Source organism: Adelges cooleyi, unplaced genomic scaffold (assembly GCF_023614345.1).
Source record: "Adelges cooleyi isolate 19-005CV unplaced genomic scaffold, UGA_ACOO_1.1 ACOO_flye_CR_arks_rails_tigmint_CR_PRNA_376, whole genome shotgun sequence".
NCBI lineage: Eukaryota > Metazoa > Arthropoda > Insecta > Hemiptera > Adelgidae > Adelges > Adelges cooleyi.
Genome location: NW_026096053.1, coordinates 5,906,540 through 5,923,660, shown reverse-complemented (window position 1 = coordinate 5,923,660; position 17,121 = coordinate 5,906,540). Strand labels below are relative to the sequence as shown.

General features: G+C 28.2%; 2 protein-coding genes across 3 annotated transcripts; one reads left to right on the top strand and one right to left on the bottom strand.

The window, feature by feature from the left end:
- On the top strand, nucleotides 1-5,809 carry LOC126840581 (putative pre-mRNA-splicing factor ATP-dependent RNA helicase PRP1). The gene is made up of 14 exons (XM_050576430.1): nucleotides 1-332; nucleotides 1,027-1,110; nucleotides 1,194-1,334; nucleotides 1,396-1,572; nucleotides 1,645-1,846; nucleotides 1,916-2,092; nucleotides 2,171-2,425; nucleotides 2,492-2,604; nucleotides 2,677-2,822; nucleotides 2,967-3,158; nucleotides 4,166-4,288; nucleotides 4,649-4,839; nucleotides 4,906-5,068; nucleotides 5,393-5,809. Exons 1-14 carry the CDS (start codon nucleotides 280-282, stop codon nucleotides 5,518-5,520), a joined length of 2,145 nt encoding a protein of 714 aa, XP_050432387.1. The 5' UTR covers nucleotides 1-279; the 3' UTR covers nucleotides 5,521-5,809.
- A 1,947-nt stretch (nucleotides 5,810-7,756) lies between these two features.
- On the bottom strand, nucleotides 7,757-17,117 carry LOC126841047 (putative autophagy-related protein 11). 2 transcript variants are annotated; one of them, XM_050577273.1, is made up of 12 exons: nucleotides 13,845-17,117; nucleotides 13,697-13,781; nucleotides 12,469-12,680; nucleotides 12,269-12,394; nucleotides 11,255-11,510; nucleotides 11,054-11,188; nucleotides 10,691-10,860; nucleotides 10,270-10,417; nucleotides 9,632-9,758; nucleotides 9,397-9,461; nucleotides 9,101-9,207; nucleotides 7,757-8,270 (listed from the first exon to the last, which is right to left on the bottom strand). In XM_050577273.1, the coding sequence occupies exons 1-12, from the start codon at nucleotides 16,558-16,560 to the stop codon at nucleotides 8,158-8,160; spliced, it is 4,260 nt and encodes a 1,419-aa protein (XP_050433230.1). In that variant the 5' UTR covers nucleotides 16,561-17,117; the 3' UTR covers nucleotides 7,757-8,157. The 2 variants fall into 2 exon arrangements, with proteins under 2 accessions (XP_050433230.1, XP_050433231.1); XM_050577274.1 differs by lacking the exon at nucleotides 9,101-9,207 and having other exon boundaries at nucleotides 8,143-8,270.
- Nucleotides 17,118-17,121: the final 4 nt, after the last annotated feature.

Genomic DNA, 17,121 nt, shown 5'->3' with positions numbered 1-17,121 from the left:
CTTGCGTCTTCCATTTATATTTTACTCAAGTTTTGGTATTGTATAGTATTTTGTAAGTAATTACTAGGTGTAAGAACGGGGTACCTTTTACTTAAAAGTGCGTTACTTAGTACCGGCTTGAACAAGATTTGAAATAATATTATTATCAATGTAATGAAAACGTTTAAGTTTTGATGTTTATGACTAAGGAGCATTGTCAAATCAAACAACGCATTTACATAACAGTGAAGTTAAACAAATCACGTGCTTGATCAAATCTAGGCAACAAAAAAAAACGTCATGTCTAAACGACGTCTTGATATTATTGACCCTTACATCACTAAAAATAAAAAGTAAGAATGATCTTTGACATTAATTTATTTTATTGTTTGGTACTGTTGTTTATAATGAGTTATTTTTATTAGAAATGGATGTTCTATAAGTCTCCTTTACTTTATACGGTAATGAATGGATCTAAATTTGATAATTTGAGAATTTACGTAGTGGGATACTACATTTTAGTTCTAAATTCCTACCAATTAATCATGGTTTTTTATGCTCTCGGGTAGTTGCTATTTGAGAGAATCAAACTGTATGCTCGTACCAAGATTAATGCACTAGGCTGCATGGTTCTTATTTTTCATTTGGAAATGTCATGTTTCAATATTGTTCACAATTAAACAATTTCTTTTCTCAGAAACTAGACGTGCTGGAGCAATTCTGAGAAGAAATTAAGATTTAGCATGAAACAATTCTTCAGAGAATGGTTGTTTCATCCTTAGCTCCAAAATCACTCAAATTTGGTTAACCCTGTTATTATAAGTACTGTTGAAAATAAGTTGCTTTCTAACATTCTCTAGCGACAGACTATCCACTCTTACTGGTGTCTAAATTATTTAAAAAAAAACCTTCCTTTTAGAAGCCTGTTTGGCCTTTAGGGCTTTATTATGTTACAAATAAATTATTATGAATTTTAAGCTACCTTTGGCTTATTATGCATTGCTAAATTATTTAAAATTTAACAATTTATAATGTAATATTTTACAGGGCCGAAGGTCAAGTGTATATCAAACCAAGTACATCAGCTCAGCTGCAAACAAATCCATATACAAGCTTACCATTTACTCCAAAGTGAGTATTGATACTAATTAATTAAGATAATATAATTATCTAAAAGTAATAATAATGTGACATAAATAATTATAATATTACAGGTATTTTGAGCTTCACAAAAAAAGAATACAGTTACCTGTTTTTGAATACAAAGAAGAGTTTATGAGTTTATTAAAAAACAATCAATGTATTGTATTAGTTGGTGAAACTGGTTCTGGAAAAACTACTCAAATTCCTCAATGGTAAAAATTGTATAGATATATTTTTGTTAGTTAACATATTTTTAAAATTTTAATTTTCTAGGTGTGTGGAGTACTCATCGACTTGTGGTCGTAAAGGTGTAGCATGTACTCAACCTAGAAGAGTGGCTGCTATGTCAGTTGCTCAACGTGTGTCTGAAGAAATGGATGTTTGTCTTGGTTCTGAAGTTGGTTACAGTATACGATTTGAAGATTGTTCTTCAGCTAGAACCCTCTTAAAGTAATAATAAAAAATTAGAATTCTTCAAACAAATATTATCGTTAACTTATTTTTTTTTTTTAATTTCATTAGATATATGACTGATGGTATGTTGCTACGTGAAGGTATGTCTGATCCAATGTTGGAAACCTATCAAGTCATTATGTTGGATGAAGCTCATGAAAGAACCTTAGCAACAGATATTTTGATGGGTGTGCTTAAAGAAGTGATCAAGCAGCGTAAAGACCTAAAATTAGTTATTATGTCTGCTACATTGGATGCTGGAAAATTTCAAGTAATAATTTTATTCATATGACTAACTATTTCCCTTTGTTTTATTTAATTTTATTATTATAATTTATAGCAATATTTTGATAATGCGCCCCTTATGAATGTTCCTGGCCGTACATTTCCTGTAGAAATTTTTTACACCCCAGAACCAGAAAGAGATTATTTAGAAGCAGCAATTCGTACTGTTATTCAAATCCATATGTGTGAAGAAGTCGCCGGCGATATTTTACTGTTTCTCACTGGTCAGGAGGTAAAAGAACATTTTTAAGTATTAAAATATAATGGTTGCAATTCAAGTTGTAATGTAGGTAAATCTTACATCTTGTAGGAAATTGAAGAAGCGTGTAAAAGAATTAAAAAAGAAATTGACAATTTGGGACCAGACGTTGGAGAATTAAAATGCATCCCACTGTACTCAACACTTCCACCTAATCTGCAGCAAAGAATTTTCGAGTCTGCTCCTCCTAATAAACCAAATGGAGCTATCGGACGGAAAGTGGTAGTTTCTACTAATATTGCTGAAACTTCTTTGACTATTGATGGAGTGGTATTTGTCATAGATCCTGGTTTTGCCAAACAAAAGGTTTAATTTACTATTATTGATAATTTTAATTATATTATTTCAATCTAATTAACTTTTATTGATTAGGTATATAATCCACGAATTCGTGTTGAATCATTACTTGTATCTCCAATAAGTAAAGCGTCCGCTCAACAAAGAGCTGGTCGTGCTGGACGTACAAGAGCAGGAAAATGTTTCAGGTGCTAAATTTGTTGTGAAAGTTTTTTTTTTATCTCATTATTTTGTCTTAATTTAAAAACCCTTGAATATAGACTGTACACAGAAAAGGCATATAAAAATGAAATGCAGGAAAATACTTACCCTGAGATATTGCGATCAAATTTGGGCTCAGTCGTGCTGCAATTAAAGAAACTTGGTATTGACGATTTGGTTCATTTTGATTTTATGGATCCTCCTGGTAATAATTTGAATCTACTTTTTTAATTACTTGAAAACATTATTTCTTTTATATTTGCTATTGAATTCAAATTCTAAAAGAAAAGAGATAAATATTAAGATTTTTATCATATAAGTTATTTTTATATTTTGTTTTTATTTTTAGCTCCTGAAACTTTAATGAGAGCTTTGGAGCTTTTAAACTATTTATCTGCTTTGGATGATGATGGTAATCTCACTGATTTGGGAAACATTATGGCCGAATTCCCTCTTGATCCACAATTAGCCAAGATGTTAATCGCTTCTTGTTCACTAAGTTGTTCCAATGAAATTCTTTCAATCACAGCTATGCTGTCAGGTGAGTTCCATAATTTTTATTTTATTTATAGAAACTTAGTAGTAAATATTCATATATTTCATTTATCAGTGTCAACTACTATTAGCTGTTTGAATATGTCTTACATTTTATAATAATTTAAATCATGCAACCTTGAACAGTATGTTTTGTACCCTTAGTGCAAAAATGGTAGGAAAATGCTGTACACAGTATTGCTTAGTGTGCACTTAAGGGTTAAAAAAAAACTTAGATAGATATATCAGAATCCTAAAAAGAAAAACATTTTTTAGGCTTATATTATTTAAGTTCTGTGTTTGAAGTATAATGTAAAAAACCCTACTAAAACTCTTTGGCATTATGGTTTAAATATTTTTTTAATTAAAATGTATAGAGTGATTTTTGGCTATAAGCTTATAATTTTGTGCTGTTTAATTATGCCTAATCAAGTGCTTAATCTTTAGAATAATTTTGTAATTTGTACGTATCCGAATTACAAGATTACATTTTACAACAGTAACATCTTATAAATATCTAAACCTATATTTTAAGAATGGTCTGATTTATATATGTATGTAACGGTATTTTTTAATTTATTATTTAAAAAAACACAACAAACATACCTAATTAATTTATGAAAAATTAATAGTTTGCAAAATTCTCTGAAGATTACCCTTCTTCAAAAAAGCTCTGCTCACAATTTTTATCGATTTTTTTTTATAATATTTTACAAGTTATGCATTTAACATTTTTTTTAAAAGTTTTTAATTGTGTGTAGACTATTTTAACATTTTACAAATATTTCAGTTTGTATAGAATGTCTTCCATTATTTTTCTTTTAGACTTTTTAATATTTTATATATCAAAAACAGTTTTAAAAAAAATTTCATTATATAATGCCAAATTGTAACAAGAAGGGTTTTTAACATAAGGTTAGTTACATAGGTGTATGTTGCTGGTTATTTAACGAGGTACAATGGCCTTATCCGGGCATACCCGTCTGGCCTGCCTCCCCCGATTGTCTTGTTTAGTCCCTCAGTGTTTTGTACGACCTTCTGAAGCAAAGAAAGCATCCGACGACGCAAAAATGAGATTTGCTCATATAGACGGTGATCATCTTACGTTGCTGAACATCTATCATGCATTCAAACAAAGTAAGTTGTAACACTGTTTTATATTATTTTTATTGATCAATTGAACTGATGTTTTTCAACGACTATCATTAGAGTATTTACCATTGACATCTACTGTGTAGAACTGTCAGGTAAATAATAACTAAAATATGAATTGACAGACAGCAGCAGACTACTAAAGTAGATATTAACACATTGGTCTAATTTTTTTATACTGGAGAGGATTGATATTTTTATATCATTGTTACATGCTGCGCTAAACACGGCAGCCGTCTCCAATGTGTTAAATATAAACACTGAAATATATTTATATAAATATATATAAATGTGTTATGTAATTTTATTATACTGTGATTTGCATAAATCAAATTAATTCAACAGGTAATGAAGACCCTCAATGGTGTTACGATAATTTTATAAACTACCGATCGTTAAAGTCTGCTGATAATGTACGGCAACAGCTATCGAGAATTATGGATCGATTTAATTTAAAACGGACGTCCACAGAGTTTACTTCTAAAGATTATTACTTGAATATTCGCAAATCACTTACGACTGGGTTCTTTATGCAAGTATGTTGTTAAGTATAAATTACAAATATTCTATTTACTGACCTTTTATAATATGATTGTTCCAAGGTTGCACATTTGGAAAGAACTGGCCATTATTTAACTATTAAAGATAATCAAACAGTTCAGTTGCATCCATCAACAGTGTTGGGTCACAAGCCAGAATGGGTCATTTATAATGAGTTTGTACTAACTACCAAAAATTACATTAGAACAGTGAGCGAAGTTAAACGTAAGTTTAGTTTAAAAAAGAAATATTTGATTGAATTAAAAAATGTTATTATCATCAAAACTTGAGTGGTGTAATGTTTTTACACTATGTATTCAATTTGCCGTTACTCCCTTGAGTGACTTGAGTAACTTGGCCGAGGTTTTAACGTTGCGGAATACTTGCACGTTCCATACGGATGTTGTAATTGATAGGAGCAACAACAAACCGCAGCTCTGAAGATGGAATGTGCAAGTATTCCGAAACGATGGCAGTCTAGCCAAAGTACACAATTGGAAGTAACCCAAGGTTGTGTTAATAGTGTTATTATCATGTTTTTTGTTTTAGCGGAATGGTTATTGAAGTATGCACCACAATATTATGATCTACAGAACTTCCCACAATGTGAAGCAAAAAGACAATTGGAAATAATTCAAGCGAGGTTGGATACCAAGCAGTGGCAAGAAGGTTACTAATAAGCTAGGTAATAATATTAAAAGATATTTTCTTCTTGATTATTCCATTGCTTATTATAATTGTTATATATATATATAATATGTAGAATAATAATCGATCTTTGTTTCTTTATAGTAAAAGATAAGTTTAAAAATTCCTCATGTAATAGTTGTAAATTATTTTTAAATAATTTTTTGTCGGTTTGTTTTGTATAAATAGCACATACAGTTAAATTGTGTAGAACAAAGTTTAACGAAATAATATCACCAAATATAATGTATAGGTATTTTTCTTTATAAAATGAATTGAAATACTATTATTGATCATTTTATAGGCTAATAATTATATTTTTATGTATTGATCAATAATTTTGATAAATGAAATTATGTTAATAAAATAAATCAAGACTTATGAATAAAAAAATATTATTTTGAAGTATGTTATGTTTCTTGCACTCTTAAACATCATTAAAGTTTATATAAAAATACTTTATAAGAACAAGAAACGTTATTGGTTTTACTTATTATTTTTACAAACGCCCAAGTATTTTTATTTTGTATCTATTTACAAGTACATTTGAATTAGACAGTTTTTTGTAACAACCATAAAAAAAAATTGTATTCATGTTATCTAAATATTTTGTGAAAAGTGAGCTAGTTATATTTAATTTAAAGTTATCTGTGTCAATTGTCAATCTATTATATTATAAAGTAATTGTCTATGTAGCACAGATATGTATTATCATATATAAGGGATATAGAATTTAAACCATTATAAATCCTATAAATATAATTTATAATATGTTGACATTCTTGGATAGGGAATGTAGCTTTGAAATAAACGATGAATGTCAACTTTGTTGCACGAAAAGTTCTTAATGTGATCCACCTAAATAAATTTTTACAGAAAAATACATAGGCGAGTCTTAGAAACTTAAAAAAAATCTTATAACTGCAGCAGTCGTGTGACTGACCAATGGAGATGAAAACCTTCCTTAACCTAATCTAATCTATCCAGTATGCGAGCAAAATGTACGTTTAATTTTTGTAGAAAAAATTTGATAATTGTTTGATTAGTTAAAGATTTTTATCCGCTTGAACCGTAATAAAACTAAATATAATCATTACTTAAGTACTGAATATTATTTATAATATATACTAATTATACTATAAAGGTTAGTCTGTAAATGAATAGATGTATTACAATGTTCATCTCTTACTACTTAAATGTATACTTTTTTGTTTTTAATTTTTCATAGTAAATAGTAATTATATTTATACATTTTATAGGTAATTGTGGTTTTAATTAAAAATAGGTTATTTCTCTATATAGCACCTATACAAATTTAATAATGCCGACAGATGGATCAAAATATTTTCTTAGCTCCAACATAGAAAATGTAAATAATTATATTAAATGTTTGCAATAATGCCGTTATTTAATCTTCGACATTTAGATAATCACCACGGTCCCATATTTAAGCATAAACTTTTTATTGACATTTTAATGAAGATACTTTTTTTTTTTTTTAAATACAGAACCAATGAGGGGGAACTGTTTTTAACATGACTTCCCCTCATTAATTAAGATACTTAAAAATTGTCCGTTTTACGTATTACATTATAAATTAATTTGAATAATTTCTTTTGATAGGTACGGGGTACACCATACCACATGAATGTTTCAATTTTTTAAGATTTGTTTTGAGTAGTAGGCTTTGAATAACAAATTTTAATTGTTTTACCACAGAATAGACTATTATTGCTCATATAGCGTTTCATAATAAACGTCTTTTATTAAGGAGCAAATGCGGTCGGGTTTTTCAGTCAAAACACACCATTTTTATTACATTGCACAGACCGAACCAGTGATCCGATAAGCGATCTAAAAATAGATTTCATTAATTATTTAAAAAGCCATCGTTAATATGGTGCAGCTTACTATTCTTACGAAACCCTTCGACAACTTCGTATTCCATTTTTAACAAACGAAAAAAAAAAAAAAAATTAGGACAGATGTGTCTGGACTCTCGATAAAAACCGAACGAACCCAGTGTAAGTCCGTGTTCTATTTGTAAATTTGTCCATAAAATAAATTCTACCTCTAGAGTCCTTTATGAATATAGACGTTATTTAATATAAATTTTCATGTACCACCATCAACAGTTGATAGATGGTGAAAATAAATAAATCTGGTCGTTTTTATAGAATTAGCCAATTGATAACTCGAGGCAAATTTAAACTAATAGCTTAAGAATTCGCTAAGAATATTTTTATTAAAACCGATACATTTTTCTACAAATATTCTACAAAGTTCATGCTTAAAAAACAAAAAATGAAATTACAAATTTGTTTACAATTTTAAATTCTATTTTTATTATATTAACTAATGAAAATATAACTTTTACAATTATTTTATGTCCGATTGATAATTTTAATGTGCATTGATTACATAATACAAACAAATATTTATTGTTCATAAAATGTGAAAAAAAAAATATATATAATGCAATAATAAGTATATAAAAATTGAGGGTTATAAGTTAAAAAAAAAGCAAAAGATAGTTAGATGCATGCGTTTTAAATTCATAAAATTTAGTTTAATTCATATAATACTTTCACGCATGTATAATTAAGCTTAACAAACTATGACTTTTTTCAGACTTTAATTAAAGATCTAGGCACGGTAGTGAGGAGCCTGGACACAGCTTTTTCTTCACACAAGGTGCAGTATACTTCTTGGCTGCTTAAATCATTTTTGTTGATACATTCTAAAATAAATATTATGCCGTTAAATAAAACTGTACACATGCTACAAAAAAATGAGGAAATTGCCAAAATACAAAAAATAACATGCCGGGGATTCACATAATAAAATGTTTTAGTAAAATATTTACACCTTACTTATTATATCTATTAATATCTAACTTATAAAATGTGTATACATTTTTTACAATAAATATTGCATACTAAGCAATTGTATGCAAATAAAAAAGTCCAGTGGAAATTGTGTATAAAATTATGAAATATTAAAAAAATATAAATAACAATAATATATTGAAAAATGTATATTTCATACTTTTTTTTTATAGTGAAAGTCTAAATAACTTTTTTCTTTGCCTTATGTGTGTTGTAAGAAAAATTAGCAATATCAACATTTTGTGATAAAACAAGTTTAGTCATGAATTAACTATTATTTTCTTTAAAGAAATAATATTAAACATAAAGTAAGCTATATATTTTGTCTGATTTTAACAATTTAAATGATGTCAAACTCATTAATTATAAAAAAAATTTAAGAGTATGATGAGTTATTTTACAATAACATAACTATTATGAATAATATATTGTATTTTAACTTGAACCGTTTAAAAAAGTATATGAAATATTATGTTATTAAATTAACCTTCTTATAATATTATAAGAAGATCTTTTAAATCAAAATTAAATACAATACAATGAGTCGAAACAAATAAATATACAACTGTAACCAAAATAACAAAGACGTGAAAAAAATATATGAAATTATATAAAAAAATTAAAAACTATAGAAATATATATATATATATATATATTTATTAGAGAAAAGCAATTATTATACCTGTGTGTAAGTATCTATCGCAACTGTTACATTGTGTCATGCTTTCGATGTTTTTCATAGAATAGCAACGCATGCAGTTAGGGCAGTAATGGCCTTTTTTCCACAACCTGACCAACATACCACAACACGCAAATGATAATATTTGATATTATTTTTGATTAAAACATTAGTGTTAAAAATAATTGTTTAAAAAAACAACACTGGTCAACTGTATGTACACCAGAAATATTAAATACAAAATATTTATTAAAAAAAAAATTGTATTATGTAAGCAAAAATGTTCAGTATCAACTTACCTGGAACAAGGAGTACATAATGTGCGGCTGTACATCTTCGTTCCACTTTTCTCTACCTTCTTAAACTAACAAGACAAATAAATTATAATTTCATAATGTTCAAACAAAGAAGTACTGACATAGCCAAGGATTATTAGAGCTATAGTCTCCTCCCCCCATGGGCCGTGATTATTGTAAATAATGTTGATTCTTTGTAGTTCCAAAGAAATAGGTTTTCTAGAGAAGAAAAATTTACCTCATAAAACCATTTAGAATCTCCTGGACCGGGATCGGTAATGCCACACGAGCTGCACATAGCACATTCTTGACAATGCCATCTACCTTCTGGAACTTTACGAAGTCCAACACAATATATATGATACCTATAAAAAAAATTTAACAGTCAACAACCTAAACAGGCATTATAACGGTAATATAATAAAATAAATGTAAATTTAGTAACATTGATAAATTAACGTGACCAAATAGTAACCTAATTTTATTTGAATTTATAATTAATAAGAACACAAACAATTCCAAATATTTGTTGAAACCACATATTATATATTCAAAATTAAGCTTTTGAAAATTAAAAATAATTAACCAAAAAATAACAAATTGAGTCACAAAAGGTTAGCCTGGCTAGAAAACTTTGTGTAGATTAGTAACTATAAATTATTAATTTTGTAACATACTCAGGATTATTTCACCCTAAATTGTACCCAGTTAAATGTTTTGGTATTTCATTAGTCATGATGTAACAAAAAAAAAGTTAGGTCTGATAAATTAGCTAAATATTAACACGATAATTAGTCAACTTTAGGAATCAATTTTTTAAAAATTGATTTGTTGTGAGGTCTGCACATAAACTGTGGTCCATTCTGTAAAACTTACCCTCTATCACAAAGGTCACAGAACAGCATTTTATCTTCATCTGCTGCCTCTTTGCACTGAGCACAAGACTTACAATCGTTGCACTGCCAATTGTAGCGTTTTATATGTGGTATCATTTCCAAAGACATTTCCAAGCATGTTGGATGATCTAAACAATTGAAATAAGTTTAGTTTTTATCAGTACTTTTGTTTAGGTTTAGTATAACTGTCATCAGTGTTTGGCAAAATTTAAATATAATAATACATTTTTTTTTTTATATAATTGTTTATTTCAGCAAATAATAAATAATATTTGTCATAAATAATCGAATATTAAATAATGTCATGAGAATTGACTTTAACATTGAGTTATCGCTCCAGCCAAAAAAAAAAAAAATTATTTGAATAATGCCCAACTCTTAACTTTTGTATAACATCTTACATATCGATAAACATTTCGAGCAATGAATTAATGGTTCGGTGGTTCCTTTACTATTCTTTTCGGAATTGCCAATACATAGCTTACATTCTGCTCCTTTTCTATCGCTTGGTCCCATTTCATAATCGTTCTTTGTCAATTTATTGTTCACGTCAACTGATTCATCACTGTCACTGTTGGTAGAAATGCAAAATTAGTTTTTAACTTATAGCAAACATTTATGTTAGTATTGGTCTTGTTTTGGATAGCATTGCTAGTCATAATACGCGTTATTATCTTTTTCAATAGTTTTTATGGTTTTTTTGTGATGTCCGTCATAGTATAAATAGGTCTTTGGATATAAAAACAAAATTTCTTAAAATATACCTTGAGTCGTCTGATGAACTGTCATCTGATTCCGACTGACTGCTCAAAGATATAGGAAAATCTTTGTCCACTACCTTTAGAGGACCATACATAACTGTGTTTATTGGTAAATAACGTAGTTCTTGATTAGAATACCTAAAATTTGAATCATAATATCAGAAGTTTAACCAATTAATAGTTGTTACATTATTAAATACTTACGTGGCGTAGTAGTCACAGAATTGTCCAGGTAGTAATGCCAAAGGATAATCGCCAATTTTTTGTTTTGGTTTGGCCATCTTTTTACATTTATTTTTTGGATAATGTACAATAAAAGATTGCATATCCATTGTGCATTTTCTTGATTCTGAACGGGACTTATTAAAATTGGCATTCCAGTTGGCTGCAGCCTCCATTGCTCGATCACGTAAATCCAATTTTGATCCATCAGCAGTCGATATATTAAAAGACACTAATGCTGAATTTGAAAATTAAAAAGGTAAATAATATTTAAACACAAACAGTATTAATTAAGCCAAGAATAGTAGGGATGAAGAGGTCACAAGTCGTTGAGAATTATTATAAATAAAAGTGATAGAATCACTTTTAAATAAGCTCATCGATGCAAAATTGTAGATGATAACTTCCTCAACAATAAAAGTATTTATAACCAAGTTGCCTAATTTTTTTTGGGTATTCCTTAATAAATAAAAATGAAGATATGTTTTTTGAAAGAAAATTGTAGGTAAAATACTTGTGTATTTCATTCAATTTTTTTTAATTGGATAATATCTACTGACTAGTTTATTGGAATACTTACGATGGATCACTTACAAAATAAAAAGAATAAATCTGTAGGTTAGGATGACTAATTTATCATAAAAACGTTATTAATAAAAATAAATAAAAAGTTTATAGGAAAATAATATATATTTTTAAGTAACTAACAAAAATATAAAAAAAACTCGCAAAAATATGGTAATTTCCAAAAACAAGGTGTCTTGTATTATTAAAATGTATTTTTCTGCAAACTATTTCATTTTTGACTTTAAGAATAACTTTTGATTACAATTTCTGATCTATAATCTTGCTTAAATAAACATGAAGAAATTGGTTCAGTAGTTAATAAAATTATTGTGGGTCCAGATACAAAAAAAAAAAAAAATTATAAATACATTATTGTTAAACCAATATTTTTTCAGCTCCTCATCTAAATCAAAATAAATAGACGAATACCTTTTTGTCGATTAGATAGTTCTTTAGCGTGTTTTACTCTCATGTATTCCCGTAATTCTTCGTATTTTTCTGGAAAATCAACGTACATAACGTCTAGTACTTCAGAACTGTATAAAACTGTTAAACCTTTAACAAAAAATTAAAAGTTAACAAGTTAAATAATGTTAAAATATCAAATTAGATTAGTCATTATAAAGTACCTAAATCGCAGAGAGTTTCTGCAACAAGTCCACTATCACATAGAAATGTTCTTTCCTCGGCTTCCACGTTTCTACGTTTAAGTAATGGGTATTTTCTTTTAAACGATTTTACACCCAAGAAATTAGATATCTGTTCTTGAATCATGCACAACTCTCCACCTTCTAAAGGCCATTGGTATTCGGCAATTTGATCAACAGTCAATGTTTTATTACTATAAAATATACAGACAATTTAATAAATATATATATATTTTTTTTTATTCAAAAAAGTAAAAATATAAGTAAGGTAGTTTTTAGAATTATACGGGCCATTTACAATTAGCGGATTGTTAAATTGTCACCAGTTATCATTATTAAAGTTGATTTAAAAGTTGTTTGTAGTACTATCAACTGTAAGTGATAAAATTTTAACTATGAAAAATGCCGCAATGCAAAAACAAAAAATTGCTTTTCAAAAGTATTATACATTTTGTACTGCAAAAATTATGTAAATTATTGCTTAATACAAATATTTTTTAAATGGTACAACCATTAAATAAATGGGTAATATCGGGGAAGTAAGACATCATTAAAAGACTACACAAGAAAACTGTAAAATGTTGATTGGAGAAACAGAGTTCTTAGTATGCTATATATGATAATAAAAACTATGTAAATAAAATTATTTGGACGTTTTTAAAGTTTTAATGTTTATGAATAAATGTTTTTATTAAATTATGATAGAAGATATTTGATGTTAATAAATTAATAATAAGTAACATATAATTTCTTACTTACGGCATTTTTCCTTCAAAGTGACTAGTAACTAAAAATATTAAATATTAATACATAAAGGAAATTCATTTTGTTTAAATATTTATTCAATTGCGCACTTATTTTTAGCTTGTTGTTCATGTTGATGACATGTTAGAAGGAGACCAGAATTTGTTTACTACTGAATTTTAATGAGGCATATTTTCTTATACTATTTTCTAACTTCATAATGTGTTAAAAAACAACAAATGTCTTAAAAAAAACTTTTTTTAAGTTTAAAAGGATACTTTTAGGTGATGCAAAGCACATAATTTAAGTTTTTTTACACAATTTGTAAACAAATTTTAAAGAGCCCAATGTGAATACAGGAATACAAATTGTTTTAGGCTCAACTGAGGCGTTCAAGGTCTATGATTGTTACCATTATTTAATTTTTGAAGTTAAATGAGTTCTGTAAATATTTTCTAATTTTTACCTTTCAAGATCAATGACTTCCATTCTTCCTTTTTTCAATCGAATACTATCATTTGTAGTACCACTTATAGACAGATCATCTTCTCCTAAAAATTATATTATTTCAAGCATATATTATAAAACTAAAAAAAATTATAAATATAATCTACCCATTATAAAATTTCTAGACGGTGTCTGTGTCAAACTGATATCAGCACTCATACGTGTTTCATCATCAAAGTTCTGGGGAGGTGGCAAAGACTTTTTCATTTCTGCTTGTCTTGCTTTTTCTTCTTGCATCAATCTCTTTTTTTCATGCCACTGAAGTCTTCTTTCTTCAGCTTTTCTTTTTTTTCTTAACTTTTTTTCTTTTAATAAATCATTTCGCTCTTTTAATTTCCTTTTTCTTGCCTCAAGTTTTCTCTCACGTTCTTCTTCCTTGCGAACACGTTCAGCTTCCATCTTGGCTACTTGTTTAGTTTCTTCGTCTTGAATCATTTCTTCACTAAAAATGTTTTCTTCAATTTCTACTTGATGCCGATTTGACTGATTATCAATATCAGTTTCTTCTCGTCCCCGTCGTTCACGGCCTCCTCGACCTCTACCTCTACCCCTGCCTCTAATGTTACTTTTACCTCGTTTTGGAGTTGAAGCTTCAAACGAATCAAACATATTACCACTACTCATAGTATCCATATCAAACAAAGGTACATGAAATACATTATCATCTTCGTTTCTTTTCACATCTTCAATTCCTTCAGGAGTGTGTTGTTGTTGCATCTGATACTGCAACAAAAGTTGTTTTTGTTGGGCAAGCAATTTTGATGGTCTTCCTCTTTTTTTGGGAGTGTTTAAAATCTGTTGTTCTAATAATGCAATTTCTTCAGCACTGGGCTTAGAAGAAGGTTTTATAGTGGCAAAATCACTAAAAGGCTTTGAGGGTTGAGAAAGAGCATTTTTCAATGGACTATCCCCAACAGATATTTGTTTATTGGTAATTTTTTTTAATAGTTCAGATTTCACATCTGGACGAACTTTATTGTCAGACTTAATCTCTGGATTTCCAACTTTAGGTAATTTTAATGTTATTTTATTGAGTTTAGGCTTCTCTGGAGATGTAGAAATTGGTGTTATAGTAACATTTGAATCGTTTAAAAACTTTTCCACTTCATTCATTTTAGCTGAGCCCCATTTTGGAGGTTCACTATTTTTGTCAATTTCATTTAAAGAACTAGAACTTGATGCCTTATTGTTTATATGTGCGACTGGCAAAATATTTAGATTCAAAGGTTGTGATTTTGTTATATTAGTAAGGCTGATTTCAATTTTATTAATAATAGCTTCTTCACCAATTTTTGGCAAAATGTCAGAGTTATCATTTTTGACTGTCTTGAGTTCTTCTTCAAACTTTATATCGCAAACTTTAGATGTATTTTGTACTGGCTCAAGTAACTTTTTTGATGTAAGAGCTGCTTTAAGAATGTCAGATGTCATATAAAGCTCCGATTTATTTTCCTCGCACTGTTCTTCTACTTCCATCTTCATATTTATTTCAGTTTGTTTTGTTAGTAAATTATTTTTATTAATTTTGCATTTATTTTCATCCTTAATAGAAGATTGTGTAACTTCTTGCTTTTCTATTATATCATTGGAAACATTTAGTAAATGAGTTGTATCGTCTGAAACCTTATCTTCTGTAGTAAATATATGTTTTTCTTGATGATTATTTTCAATATGTGTGATTTCACACTCATTTTCATCTTCTTCTTCCATATTACTAACTATCTTATCAATTTTATTTTTTTCACCCGTCTTGAAAGTAATATCTTTTTGTTCTGAAATTTCCTCGTCAATTATTTCATTTAACTTTTCATCGCAGTCTACATTTTCGTGTGTAACTTGATTAGATGCTTCAATCTTAACAATATTTTTTTTAACTACTTCAACTAATTTTTTCTTTTCTTTTGGAAGTTCATCCTCAACTGTATCATTGATACATTCAACTTCAATTTTTTTATCATATATTTTTACTTTATCAACTATTTCATCTACTTTCTTGATATCCCTTTCGGCATCAGTACTTACTTGATTATTTTTGGCGTCTGTATGTTCTTTGACATTACTCAAGATTACTGTTTCTGGATGCATTTCATTGTCCACAACAGGTTTTGATTCAGTCATACAAAATTTTTCTGATAAATTGTTTACATTTACTTCATTAGCTGTTATTGAATTTGATAGTTTGTCATTATTTATTTCTTTTATTTTTTCATCATTTGAACCTTTAATTGAAGTTTTTTCTATTTCCTTACTACTTGCCGTGATGGGGTTAGAAATAATTTCAGTTTTACTCTCATTGATGTCATCACAAGGTTCCTTTTTTTCAGTGGTTGATAAAATAAATGTAGGTCGTTTTAATCTTGGACGTTTTGGTTGACCATCATTTTCTGAAGATGAGCCATCATCTTCAATTTTAAAAATTGTTTTCTTTAATTGCTCTAATTGTTTTTTCGTTTCGTCACTAAATCCTTTTAAATCTTCTAAATCCTTATCATACTTAATTTTTTCGTCTTCAATCAAAGTGACTTCATTCGTATCTGATGATTTGTTAGATTCAGGTTGGATCGAGGAGACAGTTATGTCGTTTGATTCTGCAGCTACGGTTAACTGTGAAGGCTTTTCTGTTGAAATGGTTGTTTTACAAGATTCAGACAAGTCTACATTAGGTTTGGCCGTTTCATTTGATGTAGCAGCTGGTTTAGACAGAGCAGAAAACACAGGTCGCACTAGTTTGATTCTTTTAGTGTTGGGTTTAGAATTAACAATGTCATCGTCAATTTTACGTTTATCAGATGGTTCGAGAACTCCATTTTTATCTTCATCCATGATAAAGATTTGTTTTTTTTTTTTACGTTTTTTTAATACACAAGTATCCAATTATTGAAAAATAAATTATTCAAATCTTATAGCGCTTCACTAATGTAGCTTGAATAATGTAATACTTAAAACGAAAACGTTTTGACATAATATTTAGGTCTTACAGCAATTACAAAATAATCGAGTCAACTACAGGTTTAAATTACTTGAAATCAATATAGATTGAAGTCCAAGACCAAAACTTTTTAAATCCAATGACGAACGTGACGACAGAAATAATCTCCCGTTTATACTCCTACGAAGCTTGTTTTAAATAAAAACGATAGTGTATCACTACTTAACACTTTTAACATGGATTTTTTTTCAGTGATTTATAGTATTATTATGATCATCACAGAAATCATAGAATTGCATATTACTATTTACTATCATAAGAATCAAGTCTTAAGTGACTTAACACATATTACACTTGAGTATTAAGATTTAAGCATAAATTATAAAATATATTTTATATCGCCGACTATCGATAGCGGATTGCCGATTCGCTGAGATGTGTGTTTACAAACTACA